At 34.5% G+C, this 17,946-nt stretch overlaps 1 protein-coding gene and 1 pseudogene across 3 annotated transcripts; one reads left to right on the top strand and one right to left on the bottom strand.

Annotated features, from left to right (window-relative positions):
* Window positions 1–3,285: 3,285 nt before the first annotated feature.
* Window positions 3,286–13,451, bottom strand: LOC132603208 (protein NRT1/ PTR FAMILY 8.1-like). Of its 3 annotated transcripts, none has more exons than XM_060316148.1 (6): window positions 13,270–13,451; window positions 7,272–7,383; window positions 6,409–6,626; window positions 5,625–6,178; window positions 4,380–4,699; window positions 3,286–4,157 (listed from the first exon to the last, which is right to left on the bottom strand). In XM_060316148.1, the coding sequence occupies exons 2-6, from the start codon at window positions 7,378–7,380 to the stop codon at window positions 3,604–3,606; spliced, it is 1,755 nt and encodes a 584-aa protein (XP_060172131.1). In that variant the 5' UTR covers window positions 7,381–7,383; window positions 13,270–13,451; the 3' UTR covers window positions 3,286–3,603. The 3 variants fall into 3 exon arrangements, with proteins under 3 accessions (XP_060172131.1, XP_060172132.1, XP_060172130.1); XM_060316149.1 differs by lacking the exon at window positions 13,270–13,451 and adding an exon at window positions 7,475–7,595; XM_060316147.1 differs by lacking the exon at window positions 13,270–13,451 and having other exon boundaries at window positions 7,272–7,532.
* Window positions 13,452–13,936: 485 nt separating this feature from the next.
* Window positions 13,937–16,060, top strand: LOC132601324 (potassium channel AKT1-like; annotated as a pseudogene).
* Window positions 16,061–17,946: the final 1,886 nt, after the last annotated feature.

The following is a 17,946-nucleotide window of genomic DNA, read 5'->3' on the forward strand; positions in this document are numbered from 1 at the left end:
CCTTTATTTTACGGACTATCCAATATACCCTGCACGCAGAAAATACCAACGAAAGCCACACAGGGCTAACCAAGCAATATATAAACATATGCGGACCGGCCGCCTCGGCGTATAGGGTCGCCCAAACAACATATGCGGACCGGCCGCCTCGGCGTATGGGATCGCCCAAACGACATGTACATACATTCATACAGAAAGACCCTAACCCACAAACATGTCCACAGACCTCTAAACAGACCGACAGAATCATATGACAGGACAGGGCCCCGCCGTACCCATGAACGAATATGTATAAATGCACTAACAAGTATATATACCAAAAATATAAGCTCCGGGATGAGAGGAGCACTCCGAATAGCAGAAGGGGGTGTCCTAAACAGGTGGATCACCAAGCTGTGCGTCTGTACCTGCGGGCATGAAACGCAGCCCCCGGAGGAGGGGGTCAGTACGAAATATGTACTGAGTATGCAAAGCAGAAGGTACAGAAATAAGTCTTGAACAGTAATTGAATCAGAAGTATGGAAAATAATACATATCCCAAAAATATCAAAATGTTTATTTCCAAAGTATAAATTATGCATAGGGCACAGGAAAATATGGTCGCCCGCCTGTCGATGGCGCCATAACACAGCATAACACCAGAAAGTTTCAAATCTCCGAATCCCCGGCACACATCACAACACAGCATAACGCCAATCACAGCATAACGCCAAACATATGTGGAACCCGGCCCTCGAGCGAGGAGCTCGGTGAACCATAAACACAGCATAACACCGGAATGTATCATAATACGCACGACAACCGAACCGGCCCGGGAACCGGCGAACGATATCATAGGGCACGAGCGGGGTAGTGAGGAATCATATGCATAAAATCATTATCATAAATCCAAAGATAAGTAAAATAGTCATATTTGAAATCGGAACAATAATTACAACATTTTCTTCCCGAAGTTACCGAAATTACATAAAGGGCGTCGCGGGACCCACGGACGAGTATAGACCCGAACTGAGCCCGCCTATGAAAAAACATACTCATTTTATATCATACAAACTCCTACGAAAATTTCAAAGCAATCCGAGCTTTTCTGAGGAAGTTATGGGCGTTTGAACTTTTGGAACCGCTAAAGAACAAGCTTTGAAACCTAAAATCAACTTTCATGAAATCTTTACAAATCATAAACTCCGAGGATAAAAGGATCAATGTTATGGCATATGCGCCCAAGAATACCAAGGAAACAAATACGAATCATAGACAAGCTCGGATTTGCGAGAATAGAGTTTCCTAGAGGCTCGCATCATGGCCTACTTTAACTAAGGCATGCCAAAAGAAAGGTTACTTTACATACCTCAAACGCTCTCCAATACGATCCAAACTCAAGCTAAATCCAACCTATGATTCGGGCTGCCCACGATCTATAAACAAGCCATAAAATGCCAAACATTAGCTAAAGACTTTTTGGGCATTAAATTCCAATTTCGTCCTTAATTCTACAGAAATTTGGGCAGCATTTTCCCTGTAAATAGGCTACCCCGAGAATTTAACTCGGCCGTATCAATCAACAACAACAACAACAACCAACCTAACAACATTAATAATCAATCCGAAAGGTAATACAACAATAATAGCTCTCTTTTCCATCATTCATCAACTTTCATAAATTCAATTCGACGACTTACCTTCAAGCCAAAATCGACGCTTATACGCTCACATACTAACCCGAACCCATACCAAAAACATTTCAGGACATTCTAAGCAATTTATACAATTTTTCCAACAATCCATAAATTTTCCCAAGCTACCCGAAACAGCCCCTAACCGAGACAGCCCCCCTAACTTTTTCTTCATTTCCAAATCATGGTTCGTATCTACAATTTACATTCTAACAATGCTATTTTCATCAATACACAATTTACATTAAATGTACAACAACTTCCAAATCAGTCCGCAATATTTACAACATCAATTTGAGTCAATAAACTTTCATTTCCAACATAGAATTCATGGCGACGACGGCTAAACAATAAGCGATACTAATTCAATTCTTGGCACATAAGGTGACCCATTTTCGGCTAACACTACACATATACATATATGGATGATTCTCAATTGTTCTTCACCTTACAATGATCATAATCAACTAACTAGGCATTAATTCATAATTTCAATCACAACACAACAACACCCATTTACACGGCTCAAGCTCCACATACACAACTCACCTCCAACATTTCATATTTCATGATTTTCCTCCATTATAACATACTACAACATGCATACAGCCTTTATAACATACAAAACATAATGAGTTCTTACCTTTCTTCTTCAACTTTCCAATAGCCTAGGGTTTCCAAAAGATGAAAAATGATGGTTTGATCGCTCCAACGATGCTTCCACGCTACTTAGGGACCTCAAAATAGTGGGTTTACAACAAAGAAATAATTTTGGGATGACTTGAAATGGAGTTGATTTTTCTTAGTCTTGGCCGTGAGCTTCTTGTTGAAGCTCTTCAACTTTTGGTTTTATTTGCTAAGTGTTGAAGTGGTAAAGATGACTTAAGGTCATCTTTTAAGCTTCCACAATATTTATCCATGTGTCCCATGGCCCACACATGTGTTGGACCAATTAAAATTGGCCACACAATGTGTGGGACCATTTGAGGGCCACAAGGCCTCATTTGCAAGATTTTTTTTTTAATTCCAATTTATGAATTGTGGTCCCAAATTTTTCCTAAGTGTTCAATGCCAACAATTCCATATATAACTTATGCCTCGAAATAAAATCAAAGGTCAAAAGTCCCGACTTCGAATCCCGGAATAGTCTTGGCTCTAAATTATCATAATTAATCCGGGTTGTCCCAATGTATAAAAATACGGGACGTAACATTTTTGTCTATAACAGCGAAGTATTATATCATTGCTGTTATATGTGTATAGCAACTATTCTCTATAATAACAAAATTTTTTTGGACCCAACGATGCTATTATAGAGAGATTTGACTGTACACATTTTTAGTGAAATTTGACGAAGTGATGTCGGATACGGTAATTGCAGGTAATACTATTTAATTAAATTGATTGATGACTTAAAATAAATGATAAATAATTGATTGATAACTTAAAATAAATGATAAGCAATCTGTAGTAATATGTTAAATTATACTACTATTAATACGAGAAAAAATCATTAAGGTATTACCACACATTGCAATCATAGAGAACAATGTAGTTCAGGACTCAAGAAGGAAATAAAGAAATACAGATTTTGGAATCATGGAGAAGAAAATGAATAGAAGAAACTGCAACTCGTTGCAATAAAACTTTGTATAAGCTAAGATTGTTGAAGTGCATCATTTTGCAGTATTATCATCTAAAAAAGGTATTACTACCACATATTGCAATCAAAGAGAACAATGTAGCCATGAGATCAGACTATAAGAAACACGTTCGGTTTATAAATGAAACAGGTCATAACTAGCGCTATGCGACAATTTTAGATGTATCACACACTCCATGTCATGTGAGTGAAAAGTGTCTAACAGGTACACTTTTTATGTCTAAACTGTTCAAATTACCACAAGGCAGACCAAATTTAAATTAGAGATCACAAAACCAGCTTCTTGTCATCATCATCACCGGCCACCATTAGACCAGAGTCGTCCTTGTTGATTGCCTTCTTATACTTATACCTCTTTGCAACGAGAAGAAAAATGAAGAAGTTTAACACGCTTAAAACGGCCAATAACAAGAAGAAGTAATGAAGCTTTCCGTAATTTTGATTGTTTGCTATCCACCCTGGCTTTCCATTCCTTGTGGTAATATCCGTGACGATCGTTACTAACAACGTGCTCACGTAACTTCCAAGTGCAGTCGTAGTTAGAGAGAGGGCAGAACACAAACTCCTCATTGAATCAGGCGCTTGATCATAGAAAAACTCCAATTGACCAATAAATGTGAAAACTTCAGCACAACCAATTATCATGTACTGTGGAATTTGCCAAAATACAGACATTGGGACACTCGTGGCACTATAGAAATTGTGCCTTTTTACTATGCCGAGCCTAACTACCTCGACTATTGCAGCAGATATCATTGCAAAGACTGATATAACAAGCCCCGTTCCCATCCGTTGGAGTTGAGTCAATCCATTCTTGTGACCTGTTGTTGGAAAATAATTCAAAGTGCAGGAAACCAATTTTGTTTAGGATTCTTTATAGGATTTATATTCAGAATTATATAGGAATAGGTTTTTCAGTTTTTAGTCAAAGTAAGTTTCGTACTTTTATAAATAGGAGTGCTCCTAGCTATTTTTTCTATCGTGGAAAATTGTAGAGAGCATTAAAGGATTTATTAGTTTATGAACAAAATATTTTCCTTCACCTGTGAACTTTCTGACGAATGGGATAAGCATTTTGTCATAGATAGGAACCCACAGAATTACCGCGATGGTGTCAAAAACGGAGAGCGAAGCCTCTGGAATTTTGAATTTGCCTAAATGCGTATCCATATTCATGGCTTGCAACACAAACATATTGCCCATTTGGTTATACACTGTGCTGAAGATAATCCCAGTAGCCCAAATAGGTAACAACTTGATAATAGACTTCAGTTCCTCAACTTGTGTCACTGTGCAAAGCCTCCAATTGTTTATTGAACCTCCGTTCTCATCTTCTGTCTTCACAGCAGCTTTGTCGAAGAATCTGTAAAAAGTAACAAACGTATTCTAGTGACAGAGATCTTGTAAATGCAACAAATATAAAGCTAGTTAAATCAATTTCCAACTAGATATTACACTGATACGAGTCATTTTTTTATCCGCAAAAGTGGTGATTTTTGAGTCATTTAGTATCGCACGAACTAGACCATGAGCTCTTTTTCTAGTGCACTACAAAAAAAAACTGAATTAGCTACGAACTTCGTCGTTAAATCGCTCATAGCTAACAGAACTTTTTGATAATTTGTCACTAAATGGGATTATCAACAAATTTTGATTTTTAGTTACAAAATTTGTCCATTGCTAATTCTTGTCTTTTGTAGTGGTCATAGCTATCATGTTAATCTCTGTCATTGGCAAGCTTTTGAAGAAGAATGAATAGGTTAAAACACAGATTAAACTATAGTCGTTTGCGGGTTTCATATCTAAATTATTGAGTGTTCACAGGACTCCCTTTAACTACCACAAACTCATATTGAAATACCCGGGGAGGAATATGACATGCTACGTGAACATCACTCTCCAAAAGCTCCTCCAAATAGTTCCAAGTGGCAGTGTACGTGGAAATTTTCTTGAGTGAATAGGTTAGAATTCCCCCTAAACTATCACCATTTGGCGAGTTTAATACCTAAACTTTAGGACGTTCACTGAACCGCCTGAACTAGCATGAACTCGTTGTGCTAGCTGGACTCATTTTTTAAGACTTTTTTCATCTCTCACACGCCTCTCAATAAGTTATCCCAAAAATGTTGCCACATACTCAACTGGTTTTCTTCTGTTAATATAAAGGGAGGTTATAGTTTAGGTATACTCGCAAAAATGATGATACTTTTGTTTGGGGTTGGGGGCGGGGGGGGGGGGGGGGTGTTTAACCTATTCACTCTTTGAAGAATTCATCATTCGTAACATACCTCAACTCGTTCGTATGAGCAAGTTTGCGACTCCCTTTGATGGCAGATTCAGCTTCTGCGGTCTCATATAACAGAGATTTCTCAGCAGGCAATGTAACAGAGCATTTTCTAAAGGAAGCCACAACAACCTGGCATATACGCGTCAAAGGGCTGCCTCCAGGCTTTTGGTATCTATAAAGCCGGGAACCTGAAAAGAACGATACAACGGCAATCGCCATAGCCACAGCAGGAACACCAAATCCCCATCCCCAGCCAACGTCCTGTTGTATCCAGACTATCAATGAAGAAGCAATGAGGGCCCCAACGTTGATGGAGAAGTAGAACCAATTAAAGAAGGAATTCTTGTAGTTCCTCTCGATAGGATCAGCATCATCAAACTGGTCCGCACCATAGGATGAGACACACGGCTTGATCCCTCCGGTTCCCAGTGCTACTAAGTAGAGCGCGAAGAAGAATACTGCTGTTTGACTATCGGTCGCGTGACATTTATCCTTTTCATAACAAGTTGGCCTAAGCCCTTGTACTGATGCTGATACTGTCAATAATGTCATCCCCTTGAATAATAAGAAAAATCAGTTAACATCACTAATAACAAACACTACAAAAAAAGAAGCTAGAAGTAGCTGCGAACTTTGTCCAATCTGTCGCTAAATCGCTCGTAGCTTATAGATGTTTGCTATAGAATTCATCTGTTGCTAATTCTTGTTTTTTTTCAGTTGTGAAATACGATTTATAGATCAGATACTTATCCAATAAAGGCCAAACAGCAAATTAATAAACTTACACAAACATAGATGATTGAGAATATGGCAATGGTCCAGTATCTGCCAAGATAAGAGTCGGCGAGAAATGCTCCAAGCAAAGGCATGACATAGCATGTCCCAGACCAATTTGATTGATTTTTAGAAGCCGTTGTACTTTGCTGGTTTAGTTGAGTCTTAAAATAAACTACCAGATTGGTGCTCATCCCATAATAAGCCAATCTTTCACAGCATTCATTCCCTGTCAAAAAGGTCAACAATTTAATAACAATAATTTCAAGCTAAAGTAATTGCGTGGTCTATCCCTAGTGTAGGAAAAAATAAATTGTATCCAGATGGAAGTGTCAAGAATCAAACTGGCGATGCTGCTTTTAAAGGTATTTTCAGATGTGACCAAAGAAAGTGGCTGATGGGATACTCCGTTAAGATGAAGCACTTCGAGCCTCATTATAGAATTTGGAAGTATCAAACAAGGGTTAAAATTGGCAAGACAATTGGATTATAAAGAACTAGAAGTGGAAACAGACTGCTTACTTGCTATCAAGCTTATTAAAGAGGAAGATATATAGAGCTGTTATTGAAGATTGTAAATATTTGCTTGAAGTTACCAAGGCCACTATTCAACATATATAAACCCATGTGCAGACTTTTTGACAAATGAAAAATACAAACATGAAGAGGATTCGCTAATTTGGGAAGATGCACTTAACAAATGAAATTTCTTCTCGTGATAGACTTAAGCCATGCAACTTAATTATGAAAGATTTTAAGTTTTCTAGTTAGTTTATCCAATGTACCAAAAAAAAAAATGATATAGAACTATTTTTGACCCGACCCAAAAAAACCGAGAATATGATGATAAAAGACAGGGAATTAATATAAGTACCAAGTATATATGGGCAGGCCTTCCAAGTTCCTGTTTTCTTCTTATTTGCAGGCTTATTCCGATAATCCACAGTCCCATCCTTGGTATAGATATCTTCTTCGTCTGCCATGGCCTAACAAAGAAAAAAAACACTTTACAATAATTACCCGAACCTAGAAACTTAAAACTCAATTTAGAAGGAGCCAAAAGATTGAGCTCTCCACCCTTTTCTCCTTAGACAGAATATCGAGGAATGGTTGTTCTATGACCACTTACAATTTGACTAAAAAAGATAATTTTCTCAGATCTCTTATATGTCATTTTCAGAAGTCTTAAGACAATATTATTGTAAAGTTCATTCAAATAACCCAAAATACAGTTAGATGCATTAGCTTTGTCTATCATCCAATTAAAAGGCTAGATACATCTTGAAAAAGGATGTCTTAGTTTGTTAGAAAATTAATGGCTCATGATTTACTTTACATCGTACTTACCTTATGCTATCAAACAATAGGAAAAAGTCAAACATAGAAAAAAAGTCAAATCTCCTTGTAATTCTACAACCAATTTGTTTTTTGTTTTTGTTTGATTTCATCTCATTTATTCTCCATTTCAATTTATTTATGTCCCTTTAGTCTGTTTTATGAAAAATATCACTTTCTACATTTAGTAGCTCTCTCATAGTTTGGTACATTACAATTTACATATACCTTTAGTTTAAGACTACAGTCACACCTCTCTATAACGGCATCCGCTAATAGCAACACCTTTCTATAACAGCTAAGCTTTTTTCGGAACCGATTTTTTATGTTATATTTTACTTCTCTATAATATCATTTTACCTATAACAGTAACAACCAACTTTATAACAATACGCTCTTTGTAAAATCACCCCCCATATAACAGCTATATGCTTTTTTTGGTAATATAATTATTAACAATCTTTATAAAAATAGAATATCTATGATTACCAATAATAAGTAGTATAGATTTTGACCAAATATTTAATTTGATACCTTAATATTCTATATTTATGACAGAATATTATATATAATACATATTTGGAGTTTGATGCAACACTTCCGTTCATTGAAGCTTTCACTGCTGAAGAGATTATTGCCCATGTCATTGGAGTGGGAGAACAAGCTCAAGAATATGGAAGCCTAAGTCGATAATGAAAGTGTTGACGAAAAACCTCAACCTATTGTTACTTGACTAGCACTACAAGAAAAAAGATATGTGGCAACAAAATCTTTTTCGTTGCCATAAATTGATTATTGTTGCAAAAAGTACTTTTGGCAACAAAAAAAATAATTGTTGCATGAACTTTTCCCAACGGCTGTTATTGCAACGACGTGAAACAACTTTTCTTTTTTGCCAAAAGTACTTTTTGCAACAATAATAAATACTATGGCAACAAAATTAAATTGTTTGGCAACAAAAAAATCATTTTCCAACAATAAAACTAAGTTGTTGCCAAATATTAAATTTTTTGTTGCAATTTCTATACTTTCTTGTAGTGTGGATTAGAAGATTCAACGGGTCAACTCTTAGATTCCCTTCAAGAGAAAGCAATTGGATACCCATTTGCTGAAAATTTAGACAGAAATCTTCGTAAATTAAAGCATTTTATCACCACTAGAGATTGGATTATACGAAACAAGATACAATAAAATTTCTCCCATCAATCTTGAAAGAATTTAATTTTTAAGTATTGTAGATTTAAAATGTGTGCCTTGGAGCTTAAAACTATATACATTCAATTATGAATTTATTGAAATTGTATTAACTTTCGTTAATGTTTAGTTAGAGAAGCATTCATATCTTTGAGATTTAAAATTTAAATAATTTTTTATTATTTTTACAACATTAAAAAATAAAAAATAGATTTTATAAATATTTTTTCCTATAACAACCAACTATTATTTAAATGGCAATGTTATTATAGATGTATAACAATTCTCTATAACAACCAAAATTTTTTCGGACCCAATGATGCCGTTACAGAGAGGTTTGACTGTATATGAATTAATTTTTTTATTACTTTCTTAAATCTCGTGTCTAGTTAAACTAAGATACATAAACTTAAACAGAGATATCAAATGCACAATATTAATCATATAGTACTTTCATTATGACTCCGAAATATCTCGGATTGGGCTCCTCTCCATTTTCCTTCTCTCCGTTTTCCCCGAATTCTACTTTGGATTAGAGATACACGACATTGGTTAGAATTAAAGGCTAAGATTTAAATGATTAAAGCAAGACCCTAACCATGAATTTTACATAATTAATAATTTATCCATAAATATATTAAAATTATTTTGTCTCTCTTCCCATTTTACTTTTCCTAAGCAGTAAAATATCTTTTCTCCTTTACCCGATTATTTTTCCCACTTAATTTTTTCCCTATGTAGAAATAGACCCCATTATTCAATTGGTGATATTTTCCATTTTTTTCAATTATGATGCTTACTAATTCACATAATATAGACCCCATTATTCAATTGGTAATTGTATATTTATGAAAGAGTTGTCTATATTCTGGAAAATACCCACCATTAAAGAGTTGCCATAATTGAAAAAAATGGAATATTAAAAGAGATAATTACACTCAGTATCAATTGGGGTACCAATGCTACTAAATTTAGCCCATATTTGAGTTTCTTGCCCACAGTAGCCCATCTTCAGTTTTAAAAAAACATTACTTTTCGAAAATGACCCATTCCCCTCTTCCTCCCCCTCTCTCTTCACTGCCTCCTTCTTTTTCATTATTTTTTTTCTAATTTTTTAATTTTTTTAATTTTTTTTTTGGAGTTCGCCACTGCCTCTTTTTTTTTTTTTTTTTTTTTTAATTTCCCATCTCCCTCTATCATTCCGGATCTTTCATTTTTTTTTTAATTTTTTTTAATTTCCCCTCTCTCTCTATCACGCGGATCTTTGATGTTTGAACAGTTGGTTTTGGTAGTGGTGTTAGAGTTCGCCGGAGAACGAAACTCCGGCAATGACTGTATATGGGTGTATATGAGTGTATAATATTGTATGTCAATGTATATGGATGTATACGCCAGAGAACAGAACTCTGGCTATGACTATATATGGGTGTATACTAGTGTATAATATTGTACTAGCAATACATGCCCGTGCGATACACGGGCTGAGCATATCTATTCACTTTAATTAGCCAGTTTTTAAGGTTTGTATTTTGAAAATAACTTTTAAAAACATTCTAATTGTTATTATATATACAAAATGTATTTTATGTACCATCACTTTAGTTGTAATTAAAAGTTTTTGAGATGGAAAGAGTCAGACTTTTTTATTATTACCATGACAATGAAAGTTGTTCATTGATGTAAAAGAAAATTAGTAAGAATATGAGGGAAAATTAATATTTTGATTCTAAATTTTTTCTTTTAAATTCTTTAATATTTTATATGTATACCGACAAGTTGATATCCATTTCAATTAAGTAACTGTTCAGATCCAAACATAAGTACCATTTTGGTGTATATATTGGATTAAAATATATTTATTAAATTAATTATAAAATATATTATCATTTTTTATATTAGTTGTTACAAAGAAATCAAAATTAGAAAGATATATGTTATATCATTAATCACCAAATTTTAATTCTGAAATGAAACCTTTTATAAATGTAAAGAAACAATAATCAAATACTGCAAAGGAGAGTAAATAAGTAAAGTATTGACAATGAAGGAAAACGGGGATAAATGTCACTCCCTCCCTTTACTTTTACTTGTCGACGTTAACATATCAAGGAAAAAGAAATTATTCTTCTTAGTTTACCCTTTACATTAATTATTCATTTTCAAATCATTTTCTGAGGCTATTGAGACTATATACCAATAAATATGGATATTATGATAAAATATGTACTTTATTTATTAATTTTCAAAGAACGTGAAAAATTAAAAGTGAACAAGTTATGTGTAGGAGCATTAAAATAATTTTTGGTACAAATTTGCATTTCTATTTTTCGTCCTCTCTTCACGTTTAAAGTATTGACAAAGAAGGAAAACAGGGATAATAGAAATAGAAAAGAAGATAAATATAGAATAGAAAAATAGACATATATTTTTAGTAATGTGGGCAAGTAATATAGACGAAGGAAGTACTTCATTTTTATTAATTCTTAAAGAACGTGAAAAGTAAAGTATAGTAATGTGACCAAGTAATATGAGACGAAAGGAGTACTTCATTTATTAATTCTTAAATAATGTGAAAAATCAAAAGTGAACAAGTAAAAGTGCATGGAGGAAATAAATATGTGTCGGAGAATTAAAATAGAAGTGCACACGTGTATACATGAGAAGAGAATAAATATTCAATATGACATATATCCACGTAGGATTTATTAATTCTCAAAGAATGTGAAAAGTAAAAAATGAAAAAATTAAAGTGCACGGAGGAAATAAATTTGCGTAGGAGAATTAAAATTGAACTGCATATGTCTATACATGAGAAGAGAATAAATATTTAGCTAGAACACGAAAAATCAAAAGTGAACAAGTAAAAGTGCACAGAGGAAATAAATGTGTTGGTGAATTAAATTTGAAGTGCATACGTCTATACATGAGAAGTGAATTAAATATTAAGTAGTATGACACATGTCTATGTCATTTTTATTAATTCTTATAGAACGTGAAAAATCAAGTATAGTAATGTGGCCAAGTAATATGGGACGGGAGGAATACTTCATTATTAATTTTTAAATAACGTGAAAAGTCAAAATGAACAAGTAAAAGTGCACGGAGGCAGTGGAGGCAGTGGAGAGAGAGGGGAGAAGAGGGGAGTTTTGGGTTAGAGCTTTGCAATGTAAGTTTTGAGCTATTTTTTATAATGTAAGTGACTCAATCGTATATTTATGAAATTTCCCCATATTAAAATAGAAGGAGAGAGAAAATATTTTAATATATTTATGGATAAATTATTAATTATATAAACCATGGTTAAAGAGCTTTGCTTTAGTCAATTAAATCTTAGTCATTAATTTTAATCCATGTCATGTGTCTCTAATCTAATGTAAAACTTGGGAAAAATGGAGAAGAGCTCAATCCCTAAATCTCTACTATGTTTTACTAGTATTACTACTAGTATAAATCGAAAAGAAAAAGAAGTAAACTAAACAAACAAATAAACCTAAAAAAATGGAACAAAAATGTCGACAGATCAGAGGAGCACAATAAATAATAATGTTTGTTCCCATTAGTTTCATCGAAAAAAATGTTACAATATAGACATTTATTGAATTGACGTAAAAGACAAACAGAGTTCCATATTTTTTCCTTTCTCTATCTTTCTCTTTCATTGAATTATTGTTTTGCTTTTGGAGAAGTGAGGGTTGTTCTTACAAGAACATATGTATGCATTTCTGGATTTGCTTCTCACAAAATCTGGAAAACACTATTAGATGTTTTTTTGTCTTATTAGCGCCTTCAACGATAAAAGTCGCTGAACTTCACATTCGGGTAGAAATCTCCTTCCACCTATACGCCTAATCCATTCAAACGGGAAACTACATTATATTATTGTCCTATTCACTGCTTTTCAACCTTTTGGTATCTCTCTTTCTACTCTTTCATCTATGTCTTTTCAATTCTTTTCTTTCACTATACCGGGGAGGGGGAACATGACCACTCGACTTAAGAAAAAATTACCCTTGAAAAGATTAAAGGATGGGAGGAATGACTTATGTTAATTACTAGGACACTCCAAAAATATTGCCACATCCGTATGGATCCTTCAGAAATACACTATTTTTGGAGGATTCAACACAGACCTAACACCTACGGTATTTTTGAAGAGTTCAAGCAACATACGAAATGACCACCTGTAATAAAACACAGGCTAATACGAGCCGAACAAAAGAAGCATGGCCTAGATCACATGAAACACACACATATATAGAACATGAAATAGTAGAAAAAGAGTTAAGCATGAATGCTAATTATAACAAAGAAGGAAATAGAATGGTGAGAAAGAATTAACAAACCTGAAACCTTTGTTGTTCTGAGAGAAACTCTTAGTAGACGAAAAGGTTGTTCCTTGAATTTGGAATCCACAATTGGGAACTTAATGACAGACAAATAAAGTTACTATATTTCTGCTTTGTTAGAGATGATCCTAAATTTGTGCTCTCTTCCCTTTTTATTTTTTTGGGTAGGAGTAAAGAGAAAATGACAAATATGATGCCTTAAATATGTTTTGAGTATTTTTGGTTCTTTAATATGAAAGTCGCTGAACTTCAGACTTAAAGTGGAAATTTCCTTCCACTTATACTTAGTCTATTCATACGCAAAATGCCATCCTATTATTATCCTATTCCTTTTTTATTATCTATATACTTAATTCCAGTTAGGAATTACGATCAGAATTAAGCATCCACAATTGGGAACTCCGTGATAGACACACAAAGTTATATTTCTGCTTTGTCAGAGACGATCCTTAACTTGTTCTCTCTTCCCATTTTAATTTTTTTCTACGTGGAGAGAAAATGAAAAATGGTTCCTTATGTTTGTGGGTAGGTTCAAAAAAGTCCCTTAAATATGCTTTGAGTAATTCTGGTCCTTTAAGTTTTCCAAATGTTTTCTTTTGATCTCTGTCAAAATATTTAACGAACTCTATATGTTAGATTTGACGGGAATTACGGGAATTTTTTTTTTTTGCAGGAACTCACATCTATTTTTGGTCTTTTTCTATAGTCTGGTGTAGTTTTTTTACGTGCAATTAATGTTAATACTTTTCTACAATTTCTGTTTCTGATCCATGTAACCAATTAATGTTACTTAGAATTTTAAAACTAAAACAATTTCTGAGCCAGAGCCATGTTTGCGAAATTAGAGAAGAACAGGAAAATCAGTTGCTTTGGAGTTTGAGTACTGATGCTTATATGTGTGACTATTTTTGCGGTTATTGTGCTTCCTGCTTCTACTACCTTCTTGTTGCTCGGAAAAAACACCCAAGAAAAACACGACTTTCACTTGCCATGGGAAATTTTCATGAAAGGAGTATGTGGGATCTCTATGTAATGTGCAATGACATGGTCAGAATTTTTATTAAGGGGTTAAAAAATATAAAGTAGTAGACATATGAAGAAGTCAAGGGAATTCAATATCGACTATATATACATTAAAAAAAAAGGTTTAGCCTTATATGTACAATATAAATTTTCGCCAAAAGGGGTTCAGATGAACTCCCTTGCCACTACCTGGCTCTGCCCTTGGTAATGTGTATGTATTGGTCCATTGCAATGCTCACAACAACTGGCTATGGGGATTTGCATGCTGTGGCTACAGATGAAATAATATTCACCGTTGTTTACATGTTATTCAGCCTCGGGTTGACTGCATATCTTATTGGAAACATGACCAACTTGGGTTGTCCATCGAACCAGTAAGACTAGGAATTAACTTTAGGGACACTATTCAAGCTACCTCAAGTTTTGCACAAAGGAATAAGCTGCCGGTTCGCCTTGAAGAACAGATTCTAGGTCACTTGTGTTTGAGGTACAGAATAGATTCGGAAGGTCTGCAACAGCAAGAAACTCTTGAAACACTACCCAAAGCTATTCTATCTGGCATTTCACATTATCTATTCTATTCACTGGTAGATAAGGTGTACTTATTCCATGGTGTATCAAATGACTTACTTTTTTCAACAAGTTGCTGAGATGAAGGCCAAGTGTTTCCCTCCAAGAGGATGTCATTTTGCAAAATGAAGCACCTACAAATTTGTACATTCTCGTAACTGGAGCAGTGGAACTTATATCACACAGGAATGGAATGGATGAGGAAGTTGGCTAGTTGAAGACGGGGCGTTCGTGCAGAAGTTGGTGTCACTTTGCTATAGGCCTCGACCTTTTACTTTTGAACCAAAAGAACATCCCAACTGCTACGCTTAGGTCGTAGTTCATTTTTCAACATCGTTAAAGCAAACAAAGGAGATGGTGTTAAGATTTACTTTCCTTCTACTTATGATTTACATAATGGTAATGGTAGAATATTTACTTTCTTTTTTAGTCTAAGAATATTCTCATTTTTTTTTCCTTCTAAATCTTGGTTCTACATTAATTACAGAATATTTAGTTTCCTTCTGGTTTAGTATCTTTAAGAAAAATAACATATTTCCAATTATTTTATTTCCTTTAGTTCTCTATGTTTAGTGATGTAGTTTTTTATTTTCAATGCAAGACAATGTAAGAAATGAATGCAATGAGTTTTGTTCATTCTCTCTTCGAGTTTCTTCCCCGCTTCTTCGATTCCATAACAGACGGGACAATAATCATGAACAATCACCTTGAGCACTTGAAAGAGCGAAGGGACCCAATGATGACAGCAGTCTTAACAGACATAGAACATATGCTGTCTCAGGGAAAATGGACATGCCTCTCAGCTTATATTTTGCAGCAAACAGAAGAGACGATCTTTTGTTATGCCAATTGCTAAAAAGGGGTATGAATCAGATATAGCAAAGGACGTACAGTGTTGCATATAGCAGCTTCAAAAGGAAGTGTTGAATGTACTCTTGTACTTGTTGATTTTGGAACAGATCCAATTTGAAAAGATTCTGAAGAAAATGTTCCATGGTGGGATGCAATGGCTTGGAAGTATGAAGCTGCGATAAAATTGGTTGTGGACAACGGCGCAACGATATCTTCTGGAGACGTAGGCCAGTTTGTTTGCTTTGCAGTGGAGCAAAGCAGCCTAGACTTGCTTAAGGAGATCATCGATTACGGAGGTGATGTCACCCTGTCGAGAAAATATTATAATATCTCAAAATTATAATTATTCCATAAATATCTCTAATGTCTGAATCATTTCTTAGTAACAGATATTTGATCCTTAATAGCCTTAACTGACCATTATTTTGGTATATCACTAACGTTTTTGACTTATATGGGGACATACCATCAAATGTTGCCAATTAAAATTAGTTCTTTATTGCCATTAACCAGTATACCCTTTACTGCCTTATAACCGTTTGAACCTATCAACCATTCTTGACTTCTGAGATTACGGATCTTTTACGTATCATATATAATACTAAAAGTGAGAAGCTCCAACTTTCAAAGTTAGATTAGCATTTTGCTCTTGCCTTAAATCAAAATGTAATAAAACAACAAATATTTTAAATATTATATAGTATTATATTTTAATTACATGAAGGTTCAATTATACACAATCATGCAGTAATTAATTTTCATCATCATCGACTCATATCCTAATTAAATAGTTAATATTTAAATTAGCTAAATAATGTTGATAAAAACTAAGCGTCCACCAAAAGAGATAAGGTACCAGGTATCTTATCAGTTACCTTATGCAAAAACAGAAAGTAAACAAGACACGATATTTTCGTGGAAAACTCCTTACTCAAGGGATTAAAAACCACGACCTACACCAGTAGGATTTCCAACTTCACTAAACTGAGCAATGTTTCATATTACAAGCTTTTGCAACCTAGGAATTAAATAACTAATCCCTCCCCTTACAACAACTCTATTGCAAGTACCTTCTTGACTAACTTTAGTCAAACACCAAACCAATTCAGCTAACTCTTAGCTGAACCCTCACACCACTATGACTAACTCTAGCCAAGTGTTTACAACAAAAGCTTGATAAAGACAAAATACCTATGACACTCTTCTTAACGAAGTGTAGTTTTAGAATGTAGAGATCATAAAGACTAGACAATTCTAGGACTCAAAACATCTTCCATTGTTGAGATCTGGTCCTTGAAATCTATCTTAGCTTGTTCTTGAAAGCGCCAAGGAGAACTATGGTAGCTCCACTTGTAGAAGTCTAAGCTTTTTAGGTTTTCAAGTGTTGGATATAATAATGCCCAACATGTTGTATAAATATGAGACCAATATAGAAAGCATGTGAGAAACATGTGGCCATGGACCAAACAGTGCAATAGCTTTATAGCTGTTAAGTGTCGTGCAGTGCTCCGAGGAGACCTGATGGAGAACCTGGTCCTTTGCCCGTTTGTCAAATTATCAAAACTATGAAATGCTATAACTCATCAATTTCTCCCTTTTTGATGATGACAAACTTGTAAGGATATTCCCCCTGCGGATTAGGTTTTTTCTTCATAGCAAGCTCAGGTAGAAATGACGATGCAGCTGTTTCATGTGTTTCTGTGAGGCTCACAATTGTCCAATAGTCAACCAGCTTGTATCCAGGAATTCCCCCTAAGGACATATCCCTCAGCATTATTTTTCCATACTCATCATATACTTCAAGCCACCAGGTTGACAACAGACAACTCTTCCCGCAACACTTCAAGAGTAACAGGCACAGAGCACAACCTATAAGTAACACAACTAACTTTCTACAAGCAACACAACCAACAACCTATAAGCAATACATACAAGCAACACAACCAACTCTTTCCCCTTTTTGGCATCATAAAAAGAGACAGTAAGCATAAGTTTAAAGAAGTTCAAAGATATTAACTCAGGCCACAGGGGCAGACTCAAAGGAGCATTAACAGATGCAACCAAAATAATACAGAAGAGAAGCATAAGCACAAAACAGAGAGAGTGCCAGTGAATTAATATTCAAAAGAGCTTAGTAGTCAATTTATACCACAAACATACAACATAAACTTGGCATAGAGCCGATGTCATTAGTCAGATCAAAAAGAGTATTTGCAGAAATAAGGACAA

The sequence above is a fragment of the Lycium barbarum genome, chromosome 7 (assembly GCF_019175385.1).
Source record: "Lycium barbarum isolate Lr01 chromosome 7, ASM1917538v2, whole genome shotgun sequence".
NCBI classification, from domain to species: Eukaryota; Viridiplantae; Streptophyta; class Magnoliopsida; order Solanales; family Solanaceae; genus Lycium; species Lycium barbarum.